The sequence below is a fragment of the Balaenoptera acutorostrata genome, chromosome 15 (assembly GCF_949987535.1).
Source record: "Balaenoptera acutorostrata chromosome 15, mBalAcu1.1, whole genome shotgun sequence".
In the NCBI taxonomy this organism is placed as follows: Eukaryota; Metazoa; Chordata; class Mammalia; order Artiodactyla; family Balaenopteridae; genus Balaenoptera; species Balaenoptera acutorostrata.
This window is the reverse complement of record NC_080078.1, coordinates 6858051-6883189: the sequence shown is the minus strand read 5'-3', so window position 1 is coordinate 6883189 and position 25139 is coordinate 6858051. Positions and strand designations below refer to the sequence as shown.

At 46.8% G+C, this 25139-nt stretch overlaps 2 protein-coding genes across 16 annotated transcripts in view; one reads left to right on the top strand and one right to left on the bottom strand.

Annotated features, from left to right (window-relative positions):
* MBLAC1 (metallo-beta-lactamase domain containing 1) overlaps window positions 1-25139 on the bottom strand; it is a 68048-nt gene that overhangs the window by 30946 nt on the left and 11963 nt on the right. Inside the window, exon 2 of one of the 14 annotated variants that reach the window (XM_057528693.1) lies at window positions 10252-10570. The exons of 11 other annotated variants lie outside the window; for them this stretch is intronic. The gene's annotated coding sequence lies outside the window, so the exon portion shown is untranslated. Of the gene's footprint in view, window positions 1-10251; window positions 10571-12745; window positions 12868-22473; window positions 23850-25139 lie in introns of those variants that run through there. 2 more of the 14 variants (XM_057528696.1, XM_057528691.1) reach the window with 2 other exon arrangements.
* On the top strand, window positions 9835-22560 carry LOC103010990 (paired immunoglobulin-like type 2 receptor alpha). Of its 2 annotated transcripts, XM_057528697.1 has the most exons (7): window positions 9835-9927; window positions 10242-10631; window positions 17498-17677; window positions 20921-20951; window positions 21966-22015; window positions 22244-22292; window positions 22465-22560. In XM_057528697.1, the coding sequence occupies exons 1-7, from the start codon at window positions 9873-9875 to the stop codon at window positions 22505-22507; spliced, it is 798 nt and encodes a 265-aa protein (XP_057384680.1). In that variant the 5' UTR covers window positions 9835-9872; the 3' UTR covers window positions 22508-22560. The 2 variants fall into 2 exon arrangements, with proteins under 2 accessions (XP_057384680.1, XP_057384682.1); XM_057528699.1 differs by lacking the exon at window positions 22244-22292 and having other exon boundaries at window positions 22465-22545.

Sequence of the window (25139 nt, the reverse complement as noted above, 5' to 3'; positions counted from 1 at the left end):
CATTTCCAGACAAAATAAAAATAACAGAAAGAAGTAAGGTCTGAGGTGCAAAAGGGAATGGTGAGACAAAAGAAGCAAGGATGTAGGTAAATCAGAAGTAATACAGAGCTTTGAAGAAATGTCTATTTAGGTCTTCTGCCCATTTTTGATTGGGTTGTTTGTTTTTTTAATATTGAGCTGCATGAGCTGTTTATATATTTTGGAGATTAATCCTTTTTCTGGTGATTCATTTGCAAATATTTTCTCCCATTCTGAGGGTTGTCTTTTCATCTTGTTTATAGTTTCCTTTGCTGTGCAAAAACTTTTAAGTTTCATTAGGTCCCATTTGTTTATTTTTGTTTTTATTTCCATTACTCTAGGAGGTGGGTCAAAAAAGATCTTGCTGTGATTTATGTCAAAGAGTGCTCTTCCTATGTTTTCCTCTAAGAGTTTTATAGTGTCCAGTCTTACATTTATGTCTTTAATCCATTTTGAGTTTATTTTTGTGTATGGTGTTAGGGAGTGTTCTAATTTCATTCTTTTACATGCAGCTGTCCAGTTTTCCCAGCACCACTTATTGAAGAGACTGTCTTTTCTCCTTTGTATATCCTTGCCTCCTTTGTCATAGATTAATTGACCATAGGTGTGTGGGTTTATCTCTGGGCTTTCTATCCTGTTCCATTGATGGCCAAGAGGCACAAGAAGAGCTGCTCAACATCACTAATCATTAGAGGAATGCAAATCAAAACTACCATGAGGTATCACCTCACACCAGTTAGAATGGGCATCATCAGAAAATCTACAAACAACAAATGCTGGAGAGGGTGTGGAGAAAAGGGAACCCTCTTGCACTGTTGGTGGGAATGTAAATTGATACAGCCACTATGGAGAACAGTATGGAGGTTCCTTAAAGAACTAAAAATAGAATTACCATATGACCCAGCAATCCCACTACTGGGCATATACCCAGACAAAACCATAATTCAAAAAGACACATGCATCCCAATGTTCATTGCAGCACTATTTACAATAGCCAGGACATGGCAACAACCTAAATGCCCATCGACAGAAGAATGGATAAAGAAGATGTGGTACACATATACAATGGAACATTACTCAGCCATAAAAAGGAACGAAATTGTGTCATTTGTACAGACGAGGATGGACCTAGAGACTGTCATACAGAGTGAAGTAAGTCAGAAAGGGAAAAACAAATATCGTATATTAATGCATATATGTGGAATCTAGAAAAATGGTACAGATGAACCGGTTTGCAAGGCAGAAATAGATACACAGATGTAGAGAACAAATGTACGGACACCAAGGGGGGAAAACGGTGTGGGGGGGGGGGAGTGGTGGCAATATAAAAAAAATACCTCTATAAAAAAAATTAAATTAAATTTTAAAAATATAAAATAAAATTCAAAAAAAAGAGTAATACTGAGCTTATAAGACAGTAACAACGATGTCTAATTTGTGGGATTGAAAATATCAAGGTAGTAAAGCAATTATACTCCAATAAAGATGTTAAAAAAAAAAAAGAAAATATCAAGGTAGGAGTCCCAGGTCTGGTTAAGATGAGTAAATACACTCCACCCTATATCTCCCCCACTGATTACAACTAAAACCCTGGACGAATACATGAAGCAACAATTGGAAGACCCTGAAAAGTAAGGACTAGCAGACAGATTGGAGAGAGAAATCAAAACTCATGGAAGGGTATGGCAGTGAGTTTATGGTTTGGTTTGGTTTGATTTCCTCCCATATCTCTCAGCTCAGACTCAGCGCATCCTGAATCCCAGAACTGCATAGCAGGCACAGGAAGAAAAAGCTCCCACAAAAACCCTCCTTCTCCGATCAGAGGACTACTACAGAGAGACAAGGAGGAGAACCTTGGTTTTATTTTGTAATCCTACCCAGCTCTGCCCTAAGGTAAGACCCAAAGATGCACTCTCACGGCAGTAGTGGCAACCCAGCTGCGGACGCGGCCATGCTCACACTGACAGAAACTATGAGAGAGAAAAAAATCCTTCTCCCTGACCACAGAAACTAGGAAAGAGAGCCCTTGTTGTTGAAAGAGCCTGGGAGGCACTGCCCTTGCTTTTCTCTCTCCCCTCCCTCTCACTGCTTCTCCTAAAGGCAGACGCAGTTACAGGAAGGGCATGCAAGAAGTGATGAGGAAGCTAAAACCTCGGCTTTCTATCTTTAAGAGGAGGAAGCTTGAAAGAGGAATTCCATCAGCTGCATATGCAGCCCATGTCCAAGATACACATACATGGAACTGATCCTAAAAACATACTAAAGGCTTCGAGAACTAAACTGTGCTGTAGATCCCCACTTAGTCCCAGGGTGGCCCATGAGCAGTGGAGGGGCAGGGGGAGAAGGAGAGGAAGCGGGGGTGGGATGCACACACAGGACAGATACAAACTCCACAGCCAAGTTTTTGAAAATGGAAATGGCTTTGGAATCACAGCCCATAGAAGGCATGTTGGGACTTTGGGCTGAAGTTAGTCAGCTCAACTTGCTGCCAAAACAGAGAAATCAACATTCTCCGAAGATTGTAACAGGACCCAGCATCTCATAGAGCAATAGTTAAAATGTCCAGGATGTAATCCAAAATTACTTGAGATAGAAAGAAACAGGAAAATCTCAACAACCCACAAGGCAAAAGACGCACACCTCGAGATGACACAAATGTTGGAATTGTTAGACAAAGACTTTAACACAGCGATGACAACCTTGCTCCACGAAATAAAGGTGAACAGTCTTGAAATGGATGGAAAGACAAACATCTTAGCAGAAAATATAACCCATAAGAAAGAGCCAAATGAAAACTTTAAAGCTGACAAACATGATCTTGCTGAAACAAAAAGCTAATTGGAAGAGTTCAGTAGCAGAACTGAGATGACAGAGGAAAGAGTCAGTAAACTTAAAAACAGATCAAAAGAAACTATCCAACTTGAACAGCCAGGAAAAATAAGACTTATAAAAATGAACAGAGCCTTAGAGACCCAGGGGACAAAATAAAAAGGTCTAACATATGTGTCATCGGAATTCTGGAAGAAGAGGAGATAGAGATCAATGCAGAAAACAGTATTTGAACAAACAATGGTTGCAAACTTCTCGGGCTTCCCTTGTGGCGCAGTGGTTAAGAATCTGCCTGCCAATGCAGGGGACACGGGTTCGAGCCCTGGTCTGGGAGGATCCCACATGCCGCGGAGCAGCTGGGCCCGTGAGCCACAACTACTGAGCCTGCGCGTCTGGAGCCTGTGCTCCACCAACGGGAGAGGCCGTGACAGTGAGAGGCCCGCGCACCGCGATGAAGAGTGGCCCCCGCTCACCGCAACTGGAGAAAGCCCTCACACAGAAACGAAGACCCAACACGGCCAAAAATAAATATAAATAAATAAATAAATTTATAAAAATAAAAAAAAAAAGAATACAGCAAATAAGGAAACATAGCCAACATGAGTGCAAAGCACCCGACACCCAGGAAGTGGGAGATGTCATCCCTGCCTGTTTCAACTTTGTGGGGCCTGGGTCTCCCTCTACTTGATTCACATAGTGAAGCAAGCTGAGAGTCTTCCCTTCCCAGCTGGACTCTAGTTCCTGGAGGGCTCACTGCACGCCTGCACCCAACCAGGGCAAGAGAAGCCTTCTCTGGGCCCCTCCCTGCCTGCAAAACAAGAGGAAGTAAACAGAGTGCTGATGTCAGCAGAGGCCCGTGGACAGCCCATGGGAAAGAGCAGAGACCAAGACCTTGCCCTTCGTCCCTCCCCCTTCCCTGTGCTCTTTCTTTGCCTCGTGTGTCCTGCCTCACCTCAGGGGCCACACTCACATCCCTCCTGCCTTTGTTTCCCCAGACCCTGAGAAGTGGCCAGCTGAATGAAGCACAATGAATGACCCTCCAGGATGGGCTGTGGAAGGAAGGGGAAGTGAGGGAGGTTAACGGGGGTGGTTGGTGGGGGAGGGGCAATCGGGGCAATTTTGGGTAAGCGCCAAGCTCATGAGGCAGACAAACCTGAGTGTGGTCCAGATCCAGACCTGGAGGGAACCAGAGTAAGTGAGGTCACCTCTCTGAGCCTCAGTGTCTTCCTCCGTCAGATGGGAATCAAATTCCTTTATCTCACAGGATTGCTGTGAAAAGTAAATGTAACACACAAAGCAAGTTCCCAGCATCAGTCCTTGCCCCAGGGCAGTGGTTCTCAAACTTCAGCAGGTCAGGCTGGGGCCTGAGAATTGGCACTTCCCACAAGTCCCAGGTTGATGCTGCTGGTCAACACTGTGATACCAGTGAATGGTATGACTATGTCAAACGGTAGATGTATGTTCACCTTTTTAAGGAATGGCCAAAGTAGTTGTACCATTTCACATTCCCACCTGCTGTGGATGAGAGCTCTGGTTGCTCCACGTCCTTGCCAACAGTTAGTATGGTTGGTCTATTAATGTTAGCCATTTAATAGATGTATGGTGGTATCTCATTGTGGTTTTCATTTGCACTTCCCTAATGACTTATGATGTTACACATTTTTTCATGTGCTTGTTACCTATGTATCTTCTTTGATGAAGTATCTATTCACATCTTTAGCTCATGTTTTTTTTTAAATAAATTTATTTATTTTTATTTTTGGCTGTGTTGCGTCTTCATTGCTGCGCGCGGGCTTTCTCTAGTTGCGGCGAGCGGGGCTACTCTTTGTTGCGGTGTGCAGGCTTCTCATTGCGGTGGCTTCTCTTGTTGCAGAGCACAGGCTCTAGGCACGTGGGCTTCAGTAGTTGTGGCACGCAGGCTCAGAAGTTGTGGCTCATGGGCTCTAGAGCTCAGGCTCAGTAGTTGTGACACACGAGCTTAGTTGCTCCGTGGCATGTGGGATCTTCCCGGACCAGGGCTCGAACCCGTGTCACCTGCACTGGCAGGTGGATTCTTAACCCTGCGCCACCAGGGAAGCCCTAGCTCATGTTTTTAATTGGAATTTTGTTTTCTTATTACTCTTTGAGAGTTCGTTATATATTCTGGATACAAGTCTGTTGTTAGTTACATGATTTGCAAATATTTTCTCCCTATCTATATCTTGTCTTTCACCTCCTTGACAGTTTCTTTTGAAGAACAGAAGTTGTTAATTTTGATGAACTCCAATTTTTCAATATCTTCTTTTATGGGTCATGCTTTTGGTGCTGAATCTAAGAAATCTTTGCCTAACCCAAGGTCACAAAGATTCTCTCCTATGTTTTTTTCTTCAGTTATATAATTTTAGGACTTATATTTAGGCCTACAATTCATTTTTAGTGCATTTTTGAACATAGTCTAAGTTCTGTTGTTTTTTGTGTTGGTTTTTTTTTTGTATATAAATATCAAATTGTTCCAGTACAATTTGTTTAAAAGACTATCATTTCTTCACTGAATTGCCTTTGCATCTTTGTTGGAAATTAATTGATCATAAATGTGTGGATCTATTTATGTACCCTCTGTTCTGTTCCAGTAATCTATTTGTCTTCCTTGATGCCAATACATTTTGATTACAGTAGCCTTGTAATAATAAGTCTTGAAGTCAGGTAGTATAAATCCTCCAAATTTGTTCTTCAATTGCAAAGTTTTTTTGGCTGTTCTAGGTAGTTAATTTTCTACAGGAATTTTAGAATTGGCTTGTCAATTTCTACAAAAAAAACCCAAACCTACTGGGATTTTGACTGAGATTGTGTTAAATCTACATATTATCCGGGGAGAATTGACGTATAACAGTATTTAGTCCTCTCATGTGTGAAATCTCCATTTATTTGTCTTCTTTAATTTCTCTCAGTGATACTTTGTAGTTTTCACTGTTCAGATTTTGCACATCTTCCATCATATTTATTCCTAAGTATCTGGCATTGTTGATAATATTGTATATAGCATCGTTTTCATCTCAATTTCCAATTCTTTGTTGTTAGTATATATAAATAAAATTGATTTCTGTATATTGATCTTGCAAACCTGCTTAACTCACTAATGGTTCTGGTAGTTTTTTGTAGATTCCATTGGATCTTCTACATAAATAACCAAGTCATCTGTGAATAAAGACAGTTTTACTTCTTCCTTTTCAATCTGGGTGGCTTTTGTCTCAATTACTATACCTGCAGGATTTTAATTTATGGAGGTGACTGACTGACAACTCAGAGAGGTCATTGAAAGAAGATTTTTTTTTAAGATTTATTTATTATTTATTTATTTATTTAATTTATTTTTGACTGCGTCGGGTCGTAGTCGCAGCATGCGGGATCTTCACTGAGGCATGTGGGATCTTTCACTGCAGCGTGCACACTTCTCTCTAGTTGTGGCATGCGTGTTTTCTCTCTCTAGTTGTGGCACGCAGGCTCTCTAGTTGAGGCGCAGGAGCTAGTAGTTGTGGCGTGTGGGCTTAGTTGCCCCGCGGCATGTGGGATCTTATTTCCCTGACCAAGGATCGAACCTGCATCCCATGCTTTATAAGGTGGATTCTTTACCACTGTCCCCCCAGGGAAGTCCCGAAAGAAGATTTTTATTACTTATATTTCCCAAGGGGAGGGTGTACACCACCCCGTTATAGGTGGGGAAGCACCAGAGTCATTCAGGAGGCAGAAAAAGGATTGAGGATAGGGACTTCCCTGGTGATGCAGTGGTTAAGACTCTGCGCTCCCAATGCAGGGGGCCTGGGTTCAATCCCCGGTCCGGGAACTAGATCCCACCCATATGCATGCTGCAACTAAGAGTTCGAATGCCCAAACTAAGGAGCCCACCTGCAGCAGTTAAGACCCACTGCAACCAAATAAATATTCTTTTAAAAAAAGAATGAGGATAAAGAAAACAATCTTTATTATGTTTTCTGCAGGAAAAACAAGGCAGGACAAAAAACAGTTTAAGATTGGCTACTCTGAATAATTCTGGTGGGTGTTGGGCTATAGGTGCTTTCCTTAGTTGTCTGGCACCTGGCCCTGGGTTGATTTAGGGCAGGGGAAATATTGGGTTGCTGTGTGAGAGTTAGATAAAGGAGGTGGTATAGAGTATGGGGCCGGGAGTGGATAGTTTGTATATGAAAGGCGTGTTCCCAAGAAAGCCCTTTGCTATCTATCTCTAAGAATTAGCTAGATCTGGAAGGAGCAGTAACTCCCCGGTCCATGAGCAGTAACTCCTGGTCTCCCAGATGTCAGAGCATCAAGAATACAGAAAGTAAGAAAACAGAGTTAGTACAATTAGCCCTGTCATAAATGGATGCCAAACAGATAAATATAGAATCTAAGAAAATACAGCTGGAAAAATTTTATTTCTGTTTCTTGCCTTATTATATGGGCTAGAACCTTCCAGCACAACGAATGGAGATAGTGAGAACGCACATCTTTGCCTTATCACTAATCTTGGGGGGAAAGCAAGAGGAGGGTGAGATGCCATGGAAGGGGAAGAGGCTGGGGCAGTGACGGACGAGGCCAGTGAGAAGGGAGGATGGAAACTTGGGAGAAAGTGCGGAAGATCTAAGGTAGTGGTTCTCTCTCTCATGTGGTCCATGGCCCATAGCCCTCACCTGTCCCTGCTGCTATCACACAGTTTCTGACCTCTCCCTCATGTCTCCCTCATGTCTACCTGGGCTAAAGGGCTGCATTTAGGCTCTGCCCATCTTTGAATCACAAAACTCCAGGCCCTCCTCCTCCCACAAGCCTCCTCTGTGAGTAGAGCCACGGCACCAGGCTGAATCCCAGGCCCTCCCATGCCTACTGGGGAAGGGAAGATGAACAAACCTAGAGACCACGTGCCACCCCGAGCAGAAACCACACCTCACAAATCCTACCCTCATGGGGCTCCAACTGGGTCCAGGGGCCTGAACATGATGTGAAATGTGCAACTTGCATCTAAGGAGAACTTCTGTGGAAGCAGCGGGGCCTGAGGGCACCTGGACAGTGGGTGCTTGCAAAGGTTACCCAGAGCCTGTTTTGTAAAAGTTCTGTGCTGCCTAAGAGAATGGGCAGTGGCGCCCCCTGGTGGGGTCCAGCCCCCTCCTCCAGAGGCCAGGCAAGGAGGAGACATTCCAGGTCCCAAGCTAGTGGGGTGAGGCAGGAATAGAACCCAGATGTCTCCCCACACACAGGGCAGGTACCCTCTGAAGTCACTGCCAAGAAGCCGGTGGGTCCCTTTTCCTCTCTTCTGCCCCCCTTTCCAGCTGTTACCAATTCAGCCCAAGCATCTTTCACAGCCCAGAGGACTCCATGATATTAAGACTCTGTGCCTCATTTTCCCCCTGGGTAAAATGGAGATAGGAATACATTCATCACAGAATGTTGTAAAGCTGAAAAAGAGAAAATGGATGTTCAAGGCCTGACTCAGATAAGAGGGCTCCATGAAAGCGCAGAATCACTCTTCTCGGGCCTGGGAGGAGAGGTAAGAAAAATAGATGCAAAGGGAGGGTGGAGGCTGCTTGGCTGGCTATGGGAAAATTATGGAAAAAAACTATTAGAATTGGGGGAAAACTAAGAAAAGGAGAAAGGAAGCTGGTCTGTTTTTTTCCGCCTCCAGAGAACTAATGCCACTTCCTAATGAAATCATGTCTTCCCCTGCCCTCCTTCTACCCAGTACCAATGCCAATGTCATCCTGGGGAGGGGGTGAGCAGAGCCTCCATCCCAGCCAGCCCTGGGGGGTCACCAAAGTTCCCAGCCCCCAATCTCTCACCCCGCCCACCACCAGTCACAGGCGGGCAGGGCCTCCATCAGAGAGGGTCCCAGGGACTGTCACCAGGATGGCTCATGACTGCTCTGACCTTCATCCCCTCTGTCCAGGGAAGGCTCTGGATGAGCCGGGGTCGCACAGCTGCAGATGGAACCCCCTGAGAAGCGTTATTAAATACAGCCTCCGGGCTCACCCCCAGAGCTCCGCACTCACAGGGTGAGGCCCAGAGATTCTGTGGTGCAGCCAGGAGGAAGCGTCCAGAAGGAGCAGAAGGCCCGGTGGGCTCAGCAAGACTGGAGTTCAAGTCCTGGACCCGCCACCTCAGAGTCCTGGACGTGGGGCAGGGCGTGTCGGAGCCCCGGTGTCCTGCTTGTAGAGTGTGAGGACAGAGGGCCCTGCAGATCCAGTCTTGCCTCTGTGGGTGGAGGCGCGGCCTCCAGAAGGCCCACCCTCTGGGTAGGTGGGAACCTGCGCCCACCCTCACCTCCTCACCTCAGGGAGGGTGTGAGACTGCACACAGGGAGCAGAGCAGGGCGGGAGGGGCCTGGTGGGCCTTGGTTCTAGCTGGGGACTGAAGCGGGGCACTGCAGTGTCCCCTACCTGGAGAGGGAGAGACCACTAGCATGCTGGGTGCCCCTGGTGCCTGGGCTGGGGGCTGAGGCTTGACCAGCAGCAGCTTCCTCCTCCTCCTCCTCCTCTCTAAGGGGCTGTAGCTGGGCAGGGACTCAGGGCCGTGGACCTCTCCCTGAAGGAGCCTGAACTGGTCCTGCTGTCACCCCTTTCCCTGGGAGGAGAGAGACACTCCGAGAAGCAGGGAAAAGGAGAGAGAGACACACAGAGACACAGAGACTGACTCCTAAGGAGATGCCAAGGGGGTGGCAGAGGCAGGGAGCTGAGGGAGAGAGGCGAGGCCCCAGCTGGCCCAGGTCAGGACCAGCCCCTCAGGGTGCAGAGGGGGGCAGGGAGCCCTAGATCATGGTTCCCTTTGCACTGACCACAGAGAGGCCCTTTTGCAATATAGGAAAAGAAGCCACATTGATAAAGGAAATGCCAGTCACGGCAGGGGTGGGGAGGTTTCAGGAAGGCCCCTACCCTCCTCAGTCCTCTGAAGGAGCCTGGTCGTCGCTCTCCTGGTGCTGAGATTCCCCGCAGGCGGCCCCTCCACAGGCCTCCCCTCTGGCCTTGAAGGCTCTGCTTGTCTTCTCATCCCGGGAGGAGGGCAAGGCCATGGGTCTGCCCTTGCTGCTGCCCCTGCTGCTGTCCCTGGCATCTCTGCAGGCAGGTGAGAGGCCGGGACTGTCCTGCTCTGCCCAGGGCCGCAGGGACCACCCCCCCGGGGAGGGGCTATGGCTGGGTGTCTGTAGAAGTGTCCCCTGGGGTAGCCGGCCAGGCCTCCCACCCCCAACAAAGAAAGAGCTGGTCCCACAGTGCCGGGTCCCCCCAACCCCTCACCCTCCTCCCCGCCCCAAGCCTGGAGAGGGGCTCACCCAGGCCAGAGGGCCAGTCCTACCACCTGTCACACATCCCCTTGTAGGTGAGGGTGGCTGACGGTCTGGGGTCACCTTCAAAGTCTCTCCCTCTCCCTCCCTCCTCTAGGTCACTGGGCAGAACCCAATCCAAACACTGACTTCGGGATGAACCAACCACAGAAACTCTCAGCCCCCAAGGGTGGCTCCGTCCGCATCCCCTTCTCCTTCTATTACTCCTGGGAATCAGCCACGGTTCCCAACGTGAGGATATTCTGGAGATGGAAACACTACCATGGGGAGTTCATCTACAACACGACCCCGCTGTTCATCCACAAGGATTTCAAGGACCGGCTCCTCCTGAACTGGACAAAGGGTGGGCAGAGCGGCTCCCTCCAGATCTCGAAACTGCGGAGGGATGATGAGTCTACGTACTTCTGCCGGGTGGAGGTGGACACGCTGAAAGAAGGCAAGCAGACGTGGCAGTCCATCGAGGGAACCGCACTCACCGTCATCCCCAGTGAGTCCCGCTGTCCTGTCTGAGGCTCTTGGAGGCCACTGGGGTCTTGTCTCCCAGGCCTGGCCCAGGCCCCCTCTTCCTCTCTTCTCTCAAACTCCTCTCCTTGCCCCCTCTACTCCTCCCCAGGCCTCTATCAACCCCTTTTCACCTTAATCTTCCCAGCCCTGGGCTGCCTCCCTTGCCCATCCTCCTCTCTGCCCTCCAGATCCAGCCCCCTCCCTCATCCTCAGGCCTCCGCCCTCTGGGCTCCCAGCTATTCTCCTTTCTTGCTCCAAGCTGGGGCTGCACCCTCCCCTGTCCTCACCCCATGTCCTCCAGGTGACTTGACATCTTTGGGATGCGGCCGCCTCCCCTTTGTCATGTGTCCATGTGTGGAGGCTCAGCTACCCCATGTCTGTCTCCCCACGGCCATGAGCTCAGCCCACACACACACAGTAGGTGTGTGGTGGCCACCAATGGTGGCCCGAGGCGTCCCGTGTCCCCATCACCTGTTTCCCATCTCCCCCTTCCTTCTGCTGCTCTGCTCCCCAGAACACGGCCCTCAACGCTCCCACCCCCACCCCATCTCTTTCCCATCTCCTCTTCCCCCGCTTCCATCCTCTTTACCTCCTTGCCGCCCCTCACCTCTCCCTGTGTGCTTCTCGTCACACTGTCCCCGTTGTCCACCCTGATCTCGCTCCTCTGTCCTGGTCATGACGAGGCAGCAGCAGCGGTAATGGCAGCTCCCGCTGACTGTGCCCTGCGTCCCGGCTGGACACCTTGGCAGCATCAGCCCAGCTAAACCCCAGCTAACCTTCCCCACGACCCCGGTAACAGTCGGCCCTGCTGCCATCCTCCTGTTACAGGAAGGGAGACTGAGGCTCACACAGCAAACACCTGCCCGAAGTCACTCCTGGTGCAGGTGGGGTTTGACCCCAGTTTAACCCCAGAGCCTCCCTTGTTAACCATGAGTTGCTCGGCCTCACCTACTGACCTCTCATCATCTTGGTGTCTTGACCTCTTTTTAACCTAATAACGGACACGTTGCATTAACAGATCTCTGTCTGTCACTCAGTGGGGTCTCACCTACTGACCTCATCACCTTGTTGTCTTGACCTCTTTTTAACCTAATAATGGACACGCTGCATTAACAGATCTCCGTCTGTCACTCAGTGGGGCATTGGAACTTGCACCTCAGTGTAACTATCTCCAGAGCAGGGGGGAGGGGGTTCTCTCTAACAGGCAATGGCAATAAGGGTGTTGTTGTCTGTAATTTTTTAGAAAACTAATAATTGACTAAGACAGTCTGCTCTTTATAATCACTTGTGCTGGCAGTTGTAAACAGTGTCCATGATGGATTACTGCTGTTGGCCGGAAAGACACTCTCCCTGTCTCCCCTCTTGGAAAACCACCGCCCCTTCTTGACCACTATGCTCATTTAAGAGCAAACAGATAGTGACTCACAATCCGAATTAAGTAAGACAGCCCTGGATTAATATTTCCTCCTCCATATTCCCTTAAATCAGGGGTCCGCAGCCTGTTAGGAACCGGGCCGCACAGCAGGAGGTGAGCAGCGGTTGAGCGAGCAAAGCTTCCTCTGCCGCTCCCCATCGCTCCCCATCACTCTCATTACCAACAGAACCATCCCTCCCCGCTTCCGAGGAAAAACTGTCTTCCACAAAATCGGTCCCTGGTGCCAAAAAGGTTGGGGACCACTGCCTTAAATGACCTTTTCTGACAGATTTTTGGTCTCCTTAGATCCCTCTTCTTTTTTTTCTAATTCCCTAATTTCCTCTCTATTCTTTATTTTTATTATTAATGTACAACATTATCTTTTGAATGTTTACTTTTTATACTTTTCATTGTAAAAGTAAAGCATAAATTCTGGCCAAGATAGAGAGTTATATGCACATGTTTACTTACTCCACTCCCTCCCAAAATCTACCAAAATGACAGCAAAGGGAATTTTTTTTTTTTTTTTAAGGATTTTCTTTTTAATTAATTAATTAATTTATTTTTGTCTGTATTGGGTCTTCGGTTCGTGCGAGGGCTTTCTCCAGTTGCGGCAAGCGGGGACCACTCTTCATCGCGGTGCGGGGACCGCTCTTCATCGCGGTGCGCGGGCCTTTCTCCATCGCGGCCCCTCCCGTTGCGGGGCACAGGCTCCAGACGCGCAGGCTCAGCAATTGTGGCTCACGGGCCCAGCTGCTCCGTGGCATGTGGGATCTTCCCAGACCAGGGCTCGAACCCGTGTCCCCTGCATTAGCAGGCAGATTCTCAACCACTGCGCCACCAGGGAAGCCCAGCAAAGGGAATTTTTAAGACAAAAACCAACAAGGACAAAAAAATTGCAAGCTAGGACAAAACCAAAATTTGGGACACTGGAACAGTCAGCTCTACCCACCACCAGAGCCTCCCATCAAGCCTCTTAGATAGCCTCAACCACCAGAGGGCAGACAGCAGAAGCAAGAAAAACTACAATCCTGCAGCCTGTGGAACAAAAACCACAGTTACAGAAAGATAGAGAAGATGAAAAGGCAGTGGGCTATATACCAGATGAAGGAACAAGATAAAACCCCAGAAAAACAACTAAATGAAGTGGAGATAGGCAACCTTCCAGAAAAAGAATTCAGAATAATGATAGTGAAGATGATCCAGGACCTCGGAATAAGAATGGAGGCAAAGATCGAGAAGATGCAAGAAATATTTAACAAAGACCTAGAAGAATTAAAGAACAAACAAACAGAGATGAACAATACAAAAACTGAAATGAAAACTACACTAGAAGGGATCAATAGCAGAATAACTGAGGCAGAAGAACGGATAAGTGACCTGGAAGACAGAATGGTGGAATTCACTGCTGAAGAACAGAATAAAGAAAAAAGAATGAAAAGAAATGAAGACAGCCTAAGAGACCTCTGGGACAACATTAAACACAACAACATTCGCATTATAGGAGTCCCAGAAGGAGAAGAGAGAGAGAAAGGACCAGAGAAAATGTTTGAAGAGATTATAGTCGAAAACTTCCCTAACATGGGAAAGGAAATAGCCACCCAAGTCCAGGAAGCGCAGAGAGTCCCATACAGGATAAACCCAAGGAGAAACACGCTGAGACACATATTAATCAAATTGGCAAAAATTAAAGACAAAGAAAAATTATTGAAAGCAGCAAGGGAAAAATGACAAATAACATACAAGGGAACTCCCATAAGGTTAACAGCTGATTTCTCAGCAGAAACTCTACAAGCCAGAAGGGAGTAGCATGATATACTTAAAGTGATGAAAGGGAAGAACCTACAACCAAGATTACTCTACCCGGCAAGGATCTCATTTAGATTTGATGGAGAAATCAAAAGCTTTACAGACAAGCAAAAGCTAAGAGAATTCAGCACCACCAAACCAGCTCTACAACAAATGCTAAAGGAACTTCTCTAAGTGGGAAACACAAGAGAAGAAAAGGACGTACAAAAACAAACCCAAAACAATTAAGAAAATGGTCATAGGAACATACATATCGATAACTACCTTAAACGTGAATGGATTAAATGCTCCAACCAAAAGACACAGGCTTGCTGAATGGATACAAAAACAAGACTCATATATATGCTGTCTACAAGAGACCCACTTCAGACCTAGGGACACATACAGACTGAAATTGAGGGAATGGAAAAATATATTCCATGCAAATGGAAATCAAAAGAAAGCTGGAGTAGCAATACTCATATCAGATAAAATAGACTTTAAAATAAAGAATGTTACAAGAGACAAGGAAGGACACTACATAATGATCAAGGGATCAATCCAAGAAGAAGATATAACAATTATAAATATATATGCACCCAACATAGGAGCACCTCAATACATAAGGCAACTGCTAACAGCTATAAAAGAGGAAATCGACAGTAACACAATAATAGTGGGGGACTTTAACACCTCACTTACACCAATGGACAGATCATCCAAAATGAAAATAAATAAGGAAACAGAAGCTTTAAATGACACAATAGACCAGATAGATTTAATTGATATTTATAGGACATTCCATCCCAAAACAGCAGATTACACTTCCTTCTCAAGTGCTCACGGAGCATTCTCCAGGATAGATTCCCATATGACCCAGCAATCCCACTACTGGGCATATACCCAGAGAAAACCATAATTCAAAAAGACACATGCACCCCAATGTTCATTGCAGCACTATTTACAATAGCCAGGTCATGGAAGCAACCTAAATGCCCATTGACAGACGAATGGATAAAGAAGTTGTGGTACATATATACAATGGAATATTACTCAGCCATAAAAAGGAACGAAATTGAGTCATTTGTTGAGATGTGGATGGATCTAGAGACTGTCATACATAGTGAAGTAAGTCAGAAAGAGAAAAACAAATATCGTATATTAACGCATGTATGTGGAACCTAGAAAAATGGTACAGATGAACCGGTTTGCAGGGCAGAAGTTGAGACACAGATGTAGAGAACAAATGTATGGACACCAAGGGGGGAAAACCGCGGTAGGGTGGGGATGGTGGTGTGCTGAATTGGGCGAGTGGGATTGACATGTATACGCTGATGTGTATAAAATTGATGACTGATTTAAAAAAAAAAAGTCTTCTCTAAATAAGAAAGAAGCAAAAAAAAAAAAAAAAAAAAAAAAAAAAAAAAAAGCAGCAGCAGCAAGAATCTATAGGAAAGAAAAAAAAAAAACCACAATTGGGGCCTTCCCTGGCGGCACAGTGGTTAAGAATCCGCTTGCCAATGCAGGGAACAGGGGTTCGAGCCTGGTCCGGGAAGATCCCATATGCCACAGAGCAACTAAGCCCGTGTGCCACAACTACTGAGCCTGTGCTCTAGATTCTGCATGCCACAACTAAAAAAAATAATAATAAAAATTTAAAAAAATAAAAAAAATTTGGGACGCTGGAAACAGATAGATGAATGTAACTGGCTCAGGAGATCAGAGTGGTTAAACACTAAGCCACCAGCGGGGACACCAAGAAGGAAGGTGATTTACACTGGAAAAAGGGTTAGGAATGGCAACCCCTAATATCCCTGAAGGTGGGTATGGAAGCAATCCAGATTATGATTGAGATTAGCATAAGGTTTTTTGTTTTTTGGCTGTGTTGGGTCTTTGTTGCTGCGCGCAGGCTTTCTCTAGTTGAGGTGAGCAGGCTTCTCATTGCGGTGGCTTCTCTTGTTGCGGAGCACGGTCTGTAAGCGCACAGGCTTCAGTAGCTGCGGTGTGTGGGCTCAGTGGTTGTGGCGCATGGGCTTAGTTGCTCCGTGACATGTGGGTTCTTCCTGGACCAGGGATCGAACCCATGTCCCCTGCATTGGCAGGCGGATTCTTAACCACTACGCCACCAGGGAAGTCCCTAGCATAAGGTTTATGTTACTATTTTACAAAATGAATTAGAATTGCATTCTTTTCCATATTTCTATGTTCTGGAACCTTCTGTCTGGGAATTATCTACTCCTTAAATTTTCACAAGAATTTATCCATTAAACCTTCTGAGCTTGAAATCTCTATGAAAGGTAGTTCTTTAATACTGTTGTCAATTTCTTCTTCGTCTATCCATTAAAGTTTACTATTTCGTAAATTAATTCTTTTAAATTTTTCTTTGTCTCAGAAAATCATCCACTTCACAAAGGTTTTTAGATTCTCAACCTATAATTGAGCACACATGCACTCATAATTTCAACAGACTCTTTGTCACTATTAAGTTTGCAAGAGTCTTGTCTGTTTTCTTATTTGTTTTTCCCTAAATAACCACTTCCTGAATTTTTTAATCCTTCTGCTGTTCTGTTTCCTTAAAAATGTATCCTATCTAGGTTTTCATTACTTTCTATGAAAACTATGAGTTTCCTTAGAAACTCCTCTCTGTTTTGGGTACTCTTTTCTTGGATACTGAACCTTTCATTCATTTAAAAAATATCTTCACATTTAAAATAATGAAAGTTTTTAATACTGTGAATTCAACTTTGAATGTAGCTTTAGTTTTGTAGGGTTTTTAACATGCGTTCCTATCACTTTTATTTTATCTGACATGTTAGTATAATTAAGTAATTTTTCTTTGATTAAGTAATTTTTAAATTATAAAATCTTAGTTGAGGGATGGTATTTACACTTTTATTATTAATTTCTAATAAGAGTGGACAGTGAATTTGGTCCACACTAACCCAAAGACTTTATTGGAATTTAGGTTTTTTTCCTCTTGGCTGGGTATTAAGTAATCTTTTAATGGTCTATTAAAAGAGGTGCAATTTGTTTGTAGGACTTAATAAGTTAACCTTAGAAACGCATTCCAATATACATTAGGTGCAGACAAATACTGTTTGATTCGACTTATAGGAGGTACTTAGAACAGTCATATTCACAGAGTCAGAAAGCTGATTGGTGGATGCCAGGCTGGGGGAAAGGTGATGGGGAGTTAGTATTTAAAGGGGACAGAGTCTCAGTTTAGAAAGGTGAAAAATTCGGGAGATGGATGGTGGTGAGAGTTGTACAACAGTGTGAATGTACTTAACGCCACTGAACTGTAGAGTTAAATATGATTAAAATAGTAACTTTCATGTTATGTGTCTTTTACTACAATAAAAAAAAATTTTTTTAATCCTGTGATTTAGTTCACCTATGGGTGGGTGATAAAATGAGGTTCTGAGATCACGGCACTGATCAACGGTAGGGTCAGGATTTACACAGAGTGATGAGGATTCAGAGCTTCCAGCATCTGCCCTTGTTACTCCCCTCCCTGTGGGAGAGCTTCAGAGACTTGCTCCCCACCCCCCCCACATTCCCCAAACTAGGGAACAAGATGTGACAGCTTCACCCAGATACCTCCAGCCCTTTGGTGAATAATTTGCATATTTCTCATGTCTTCCCAGCTGCTAAGCCAACCACCCTGGGCTCCACTACACCTAGCATCAGGGTCCCAGATGGCAAAAAGAGTTCAGAGTTGTGGTCCCTAAGTATGGAAACTACAGTTGGGTTGTCATTGGCCAGCGCTATGCTCAAAATCGCGATTTTGGGATGGATCATGTACCTCAGGTGGAAGAGAAGCAAAGGTAAGTCGTCTGGGACCTCCAACCTCTCCCCAGGATTCCCAGCTAGGTGTTTCTCAGAACCCTCCTGCATCAGAATGATCCAGGTGTCCATTAAAAATGCAGATCCCACATAAGACCATAAAAATGAAAACAAAACAAACAAAAGAAAAAAACAAACAAAATGCAGATCCCTGATGGGCCTGAGGTCTGGGCTTGGGAAACTGCATTTTTAATGATCTGCTCAGGTGGTATTTGTGTGTCATCAAGTTTGGGAACCACCACTCCAGACCAATCCCTCTTCATAAACCTGATCACTTTCCAGTTCTGGATGCTTGACTTAATCATTTCTCAGTCCTCGCTTTTGGTTCATGGGAGGGACGCTCTGCCCTGGGAAAAGGAAGGTGAGAGCAGAAGGAACAGGAAGTTGGCTCCTATTTCCCAGGGCCTGGCTTGTAAATGGAGATGCAAAAGTAAATAAAGCACAGGCCCTGCTTTCAAGGAAATGGGGGATAAGAGGATATGGGGAGGACAGTTGCCTCAAGGGCTAACTGACCCACTTAGGAAGAGCTAGGTTGGGAGGGGAAGGAGGGGTAATCAAGGAGGACTTCCCAGAGGAAGCAACTCCTGCAAAAAGTCTCAAAAAATAAGAAAGAATTAGCCAGGCAAGTGGTGAGGGTGCTGTAGAGGTCACTGTCCTTCCAGGGGAAGGAAACCATTCTGGGAATTCTAAGTAGCTCAGGGCTGTGGAGGAGGCAGGAGATGAGAGAAGATGACCTTGGAAATCACACCCCAGAGCCTCTGATCCCAGAGGCAAAGTGAAGCAGCAAAGTGGAAACCTTAGCTTGGCCTTGCAGATACACAGTCTGCGGTAGAGGGGCCGGAGGTGGGCCAGCCTGGGGTCACTCTAATGCCATGGCAGCGTGGATGGAGGGAGAGGGCCAGATCCTGGAAAAGTTTAAGAGGGGAAACCAGTAGGACTTGATGATTGGATTGATAGAAGGATGAGGGAGCAGGGCTTAGTCCCATGTTTCGAACTTGGGTGAGTGAGGCCATGGTGAGCCCAAGTAAAATAGGGGCAGAGGAGGTCAAGGACCATGATTGGGAGAGAAGGATGATTCTTGAGTTTGGAATAGTTTATATTTGTGTGGCATGTGAGTAGAGATGCCCATCAGAAATTTGGATGTATGCACTCACAGCTGAAAGAGACCACAGGGTTAGAGGCATTAATTATTTATGCCACACCACCGACCAAAACTGATTTGAAATAATTTTTTAAAAATGTGCAATGAGAGATGAGCCCTGTGAAATACTAAAGCTCAGAGGTTGAAAAGCATAGAATCTGGCATGACTGCAGCCAAACCTGCTTCACACCCTGGCTGGGTAAACTCTGGCACTATGATATGACTGCTCTGAGCCTCAACTTACTCATAGGTAAAATGGGAATAAAAATAGTACTTCCCTGGGGTTGTCATGACAAACAAAAGGCATTTAGAATAGATCCTGGTGCAGAATAAGCACTATATGAGGATGAGGACTTATAATTAATAAGTTACAATAATTAAAATGATGTAATTCTGGCATATGATAGATAAACAGATGGAATAAAAGCGAAAAGTCAAATACAAGCAGGATGAAAACAGATCCAAATATATGAGGGAATTTAGCAGGTTAAAAGGAAGCATTTCTAATCTAGGGGGAAGGATGAATAGTTCAATACATGGTCCTGGAACAATGGAGTAGCAGCTGAGAAAGAATAATGTTATCTCCCTACTTCATAATTTGCACCAAAATTGAAGATATAAATGAGGAAAAAATAACCCTAGTACTAGTAGAAAGCATGTGAAACTATTTTACAACCATGGATTGAAGATGACCAGCCTAAGTATGAAAAAGTCATGAATAAAAATATTTATAAATTCAATTACATACAAATTGTTTTTTAACTCTGCAGAGCAAAAACCACAGTGGTTGTGTCCTGGGAGTGAGGATGAGGGTCAGAGACAAAGAGAAAATGTGACGTAGTCACTAAGGAAATGCAAGATGGTATTTGAGGACCAACTCAGATGAGAAGACATAAATCTGTACAAGCATCATTGCACATGATTATGTTTTCCCCCAGCAGTATTCAAGCATGAAGGTTTAGAAACATTTAGGAATTACTGGTTAGAAGTTGTGTTCAGCTGCTAGCACCAAAGTCCAGAAGGAACAGTAAGTTAAATAACACAGAGTTTACTTTTTCCCCCTCATATAAAAGGATGTGGAGCCAGAGAGCAGAAGCTACCACCTAGAAGCACTCAGGCGTCTACCTTTCTGCTCACTGTCCTGGATCCTGGCTTCTATCCTAAAGGTTACCTCTTGGTTCAAGATGGCTGCTAGGACTCCAGCCATTATTTCTGAATCCAATCAGGGATGAAGGAGGAAAGGACAAAAAGACAATTCCCCAGCTGTCTGTCCTCCTTTTAAAGAGCATCTGTGAAGTCCTACCCACAACTTCCCTTTATATCTCACTAGCTATATTTAGTCATAGGTCCCACATCTATCTGTAGGGGGGCATGCTGCCACTCCAAATAAAATCAAGGTTCTGTAACTGAATAAGAAGAAGCAAATGGATATTGGGATAAGCAAATAGCATTCCCTGCCTTAGGACACATCCAGGACTGAAGATGTGTCAGCAAGTGTGGCAGAAGGACAGGGGAACACAGGAGGTCAAGGAGCCAGTGAGAGGGCAGAGATGGAGAGTAGAGGGCTCAGCAGAGAGCCTGGATAACCTGAAAGAAAGTGGATCATCAAGAGACAAGAGTTAGTGAGGTTAAGCACAGGTACAGGGGATGATGACAAAAGAGAGCTGGAAGGAAAGACAGTAGTAGCATAAAAATGATACTAGCATTTACTAGGTCAGAGGTCTCAGCTCGAGTGATTAAAAAAAAAAAAAAGGCCCAGGGTGTGGCTGAGTGGAGCAGAGGTCACTGGAGCTGGGGGAAGTGGGCAAGTCCAATGTGTTCAGAAGGTGAAGGGGCGCAGGGTGCAGGGAAGAGCTGCTCTCCTGATGGGTGTTGAGGACAAGGCAGGACAGGTGTGGGCAGCCTCAGAGTGCCTGCTAGGTGCAGGCTCAGGTCCCAGGCCCTTCCCAGGCGGGTTTCAGCCAAGCTGCTTCGCTGCTCTGGTCTCTCCAAGGATGAGCTCAGGGTGGGACGGGGCAGAGAAGGCAGGCAGGAGACCGGCCTCCATGGATGACACATTGACACACTGTTGGTCCCCCTACAGGTCTGCAGACTAAAGCCAGAACCCCAGCCAGGTGAGCGCTTCTCCTCCAAGGGGGGAGGGGGGTGCTGTTTTGTGAAGCAGGAAGTTTCCTTCTGAGAACAGCACTAGGGAGCCTTTCACAGCCCCTCCCCGACTGGACTCTCCATCCACACCCTCCCAAGTCCCCTAACAGGCCAGGCTCTTCACTTCCGGAGGCTCCAGCTCTTTAAAAAATCGAGAACAGTGGACCAGCACTTTCTCTGATTCTTTCCCGGAACATCTCCCTCTGTCTTTCTCTGGCTCCCCCTTTCCTCCTTCATCCCCAGTTCATCCTGGCTTCTCTCCACCTCATCCTTCCTGAACACACCTACCACCTCCACGTTCTGTCCTCTTTCTTGCTCCTCATCCAATCTGTCCTTTTCCCCGTGACGCGCGACCTCCAGCTGCTCCGCCCTCTGTCTTTTCTCGGAGCAACTTCCCTCCCGGCTCCCAGCCTGGCTCCCTCCCCCGGGCCCCAGCTCCCCTTCCTTTCCTGAGCTCTCACCCTCCTCATGGCCCCCCTCTTTCCTTTCTCCACCTTTCCTTCCACTTCCAGGCTTTTCCTTCTCGCAGCCCCTCCCTCCTTTCTCTCCCTCCTGACTCTTGACAGCTGCCCTCCTCGGACCCCTCCCCATGGCGATGGCGTCTCCTCTGGGGACCAAGGCCTGAGCACCGCCCAGGGGACCTGAGATTAGCTTCCTGGTTCTCATGCTCCAGTTTTAACTGAGGCGCTGCGGCAGAGAGGACAGGAGCTCCCCCTCCTGCCTCTCCTCCCTGTGCCCCTGCAGTAAAGCCGCTTCTCCAGAACAATCCACCTCAGTCAGCACTCAGGGACAGGGCTACACCACAAATGACCCCTCAACCCCGTCCAGGCGGCCTCCTTCTGAGAGCCTCAAACCTCTGCCTTCATCTTCCAAGTGTGTCCGGGCAGGTCACAGAGCCCCCACCAAGAGAACCAGCCCGATGCAGGTGGTAACTCTTTTCTGTCCAGCCTCTGACACATCGCCCCCCTCCTGTTCCCACACAGGGGATCCTTCCAAAACCCGGAGGAGAAATACGAGAACATTGGGAATAAAGGTAGGTCCTGCCGCCATCATCCCCGCTCTCCACCTGGGCCTTCCTTCCTCCCCACACACCCCCTCCCCACACACGTGCCCTCAGCATCCTCCTCTCTCCCCTGCCTCACCCACCCTCCCCCAGACCCTGTTCCTGACCTAAAGATGACCTCACTACTGGAGCCCCCTGCCCACTTCTCTACCCTTGCTGCCAGGCCACCTAACCCTGGCACATCTTGATTTTTTCTAGGACAACATGCAGGCCCCAAGCCTGTATGTTTTCCAAGCTGGACACCAAGGTAAGCAGCTCAGATTAGGTCCTGAAAGAATTAAAGGGAAGTTTGGAGAAGGTGGGGTGGAAGAACAGAGGGACTGTGGTTTCGGCAGGGCCTCAGCTGTGGGATTGCGGCTCTGAGATGGGACAGCTCCCCCTCTGCTGCCTAACCCCCTCCCCTTTCCATTCTCCCCCAGGATGACGACATCTTCTATGCCTCCCTCGCCCTCTCCAGCTTGACCTCACCAGCAGCGCCTCCCCACCCGCCTCCCCAAGAGGGCCCCCAGGAAGAGACGCTATACTCTGTCTTAAAGGCCTAAGGAGTGGGACTGAGTGAGGACCTGCTTAGAGTCAGCTGCACACAGGGATCTCAGTTCCTCATAATCACCCTGGACAGACACAGACGACTCAGAAGCCAGCAGGTGTTGAAGGCCACCAAGGACCTGAGAGACACACAGCCACCTGCTCCAGTTCCCTCTTCAACTTCCTAGCCCTTGACCACAAAAATAAAAGTCCCTGTACAATTTGCCTGAATGCATCTAAGGAGAAAGCTGACATCACCTTCCACTTCTGTCCTTCTTGCCATAAATGAACCATAATAGATAGCTCACACTCAGATCCCTCCCCTAGTCCTTTTGTTCAGTGACTGCCTCAGGCCAGGGACCAATAAATCCCCAAACACTGGTAGTCAGTCCGGAAGCGAAGGTTTGTCCCCCTACTTTAACCATTCTACTTTCCTTAGGAAGATAACTAGCATGCATTGTGTCAGTGCCTTACGTGCATCACCTCATTTCAGCATCATCAAGCACCCTATATGGCACTGGAGGTACCATCTGAGGCAGGATAACAAGACCCAGAATGGTTACAGTGCTTTTCCCAAGGCCATGTAGCTAGTAAGTGGCTGAGGCAGGATTTGAACCCAGACCTGCCCTTCTCAATGTCCTTCTCCCAGGACTCGGGTGTCATCATCTTCCCAGATCCCTATACTGACAGGCCTCCCACCAGAAAGCACCATGGGCCACAGTGGCACGGAGGAGGAGGGAGAGAAGCCAAAAGAAAGCAAGTGGTTGAGACGAACCAAACCAACTAAACCAGTAACCTGGTTTATTAACATAAACTGCACAACTCTGACCTTAGCCAACCAACCTCACAGCCAATGAACAAGCCCAACATTTATCAGCTTCTCGGGGATCCTCTGAGAGGCTCTGCCTCCTGCTCCCACAGAAGGGATGAGAGAGCAGGAAGGCGGTGCGAGCCCACAGCTATTCCTCACAGGAGGCCACGGCGAGCCCCCCTGCGTCGTCTCTGTGCTCTGGCTCCTCCCTCTGCTCCGGCTCTTCTCCAACATCCGCCATGAGTTGCTCCAGGTCCAGGTCACTGGAGGCTCCATCGTCAGAGGGGACACTTCCAGCCTCCTGAGGCCGTGGCTCCTGGGGTGCAGGCCCTTCTTTCCCCACCATGGGACAGGCCCCGGGAGGAGCTGGTGGGGTCAGGACCTCTGGCACTATTCTAGCTTCTTTTTCCTCAGATGAGTCACTTACTGGGGCCTTGCTTTGGGGAGCTTTAAATTTTTTCTTAGGGCCTAAATGAAAAAGTGACAAAACTGAGAGTCTTTAAGTTTTACATATCAAATTCCTAAATTTCTAATTCCAAAACAATCTCCGGAAAAGATGACATTTTTCAATAGACAGAAAATGGGCTTTGGAGTCAGAAAGACCTGGATTTAAGCCAGAGAACAGCCACAGGCTAGACACTGGTCTTAAGGAAATTTTAAAACCTTTGAGCCTCAGTCTCCTTACCTTTAAAATGGCAAATATCCAATCATAGAGATAATGAAAGAAGTAAAGGGAAATAAAGGGAACAATCATAGAACTATGTATCTAGCCAGCCCACAGAAATGTCAATAAATGTTAGTTCCCGCCTCCTCACCATTCTCCTGTCCCTGGAACAAATAAAATCACTAACCATTATGTTTCTATAATATGTGCTGCATTCATATAAAATGCTCAGTTAAGACCACAAAAGGCAGAAAAAGAGTGTAAGACAAAAACAGCAACAAAGAACAAGGGCAGGGCTTCCCTGGTGGCGCAGTGGTTGAGAATCTGCCTGCCAATGCAGCGGACGTGGGTTCGAGCCCTGGTCTGGGAAAATCCCACATGCTGCGGAGCAACTCGGCCCGTGAGCCACAATTACTGAGCCTGCACGTCTGGAGCCTGTGCTCGGCAACGAGAGGCCGCGATAGTGAGAGGCCCGTGCGCCGTGATGAAGAGTGGCCCCCGCACCGCGATGAAGAGTGGCCCCCGCTTGCCACAACTAGAGAAAGCCCTCGCACAGAAACGAAGACCCAACACAGCCATACATACATACATACATACATACATAAATAAAAAAAGAATGTAAGCAGACAAGAATAGCATTAAAAAAAATAAAAAATAAAAAAATTTTAAAAATTTAAAAAAAAAAAAAAAAAAAAGAACAAGGGCAAAAAAACCAGTAAGGAATGTTGTACGTATTAATCTAACTATATTCATAATCACTTTGAACGCCAATCACTTTGGTCTAAGTGAACCAATTAAAAGCTAAAGATTGTCAAAGTGGATCAAAAAAACATTGCCCACCTATATGTCGTCTACAAGAAACCCACTTTAAAGATAAAGACACATATATGGGACTTCCCTGGTGGCACAGTGGTTAAGAATCCACCTGCAGGGGCTTCCCTGGTGGCGCAGTGGTTGAGAATCTGCCTGCCAATGCAGGGGACATGGGTTCGAGCCCTGGTCTGGGAAGATCCCACATGCCGCGGAGCAACTAGGCCCGTGAGCCACAACTACTGAGCCTGCGCGTCTGGAGCCTGTGCTCCACAACAAGAGAG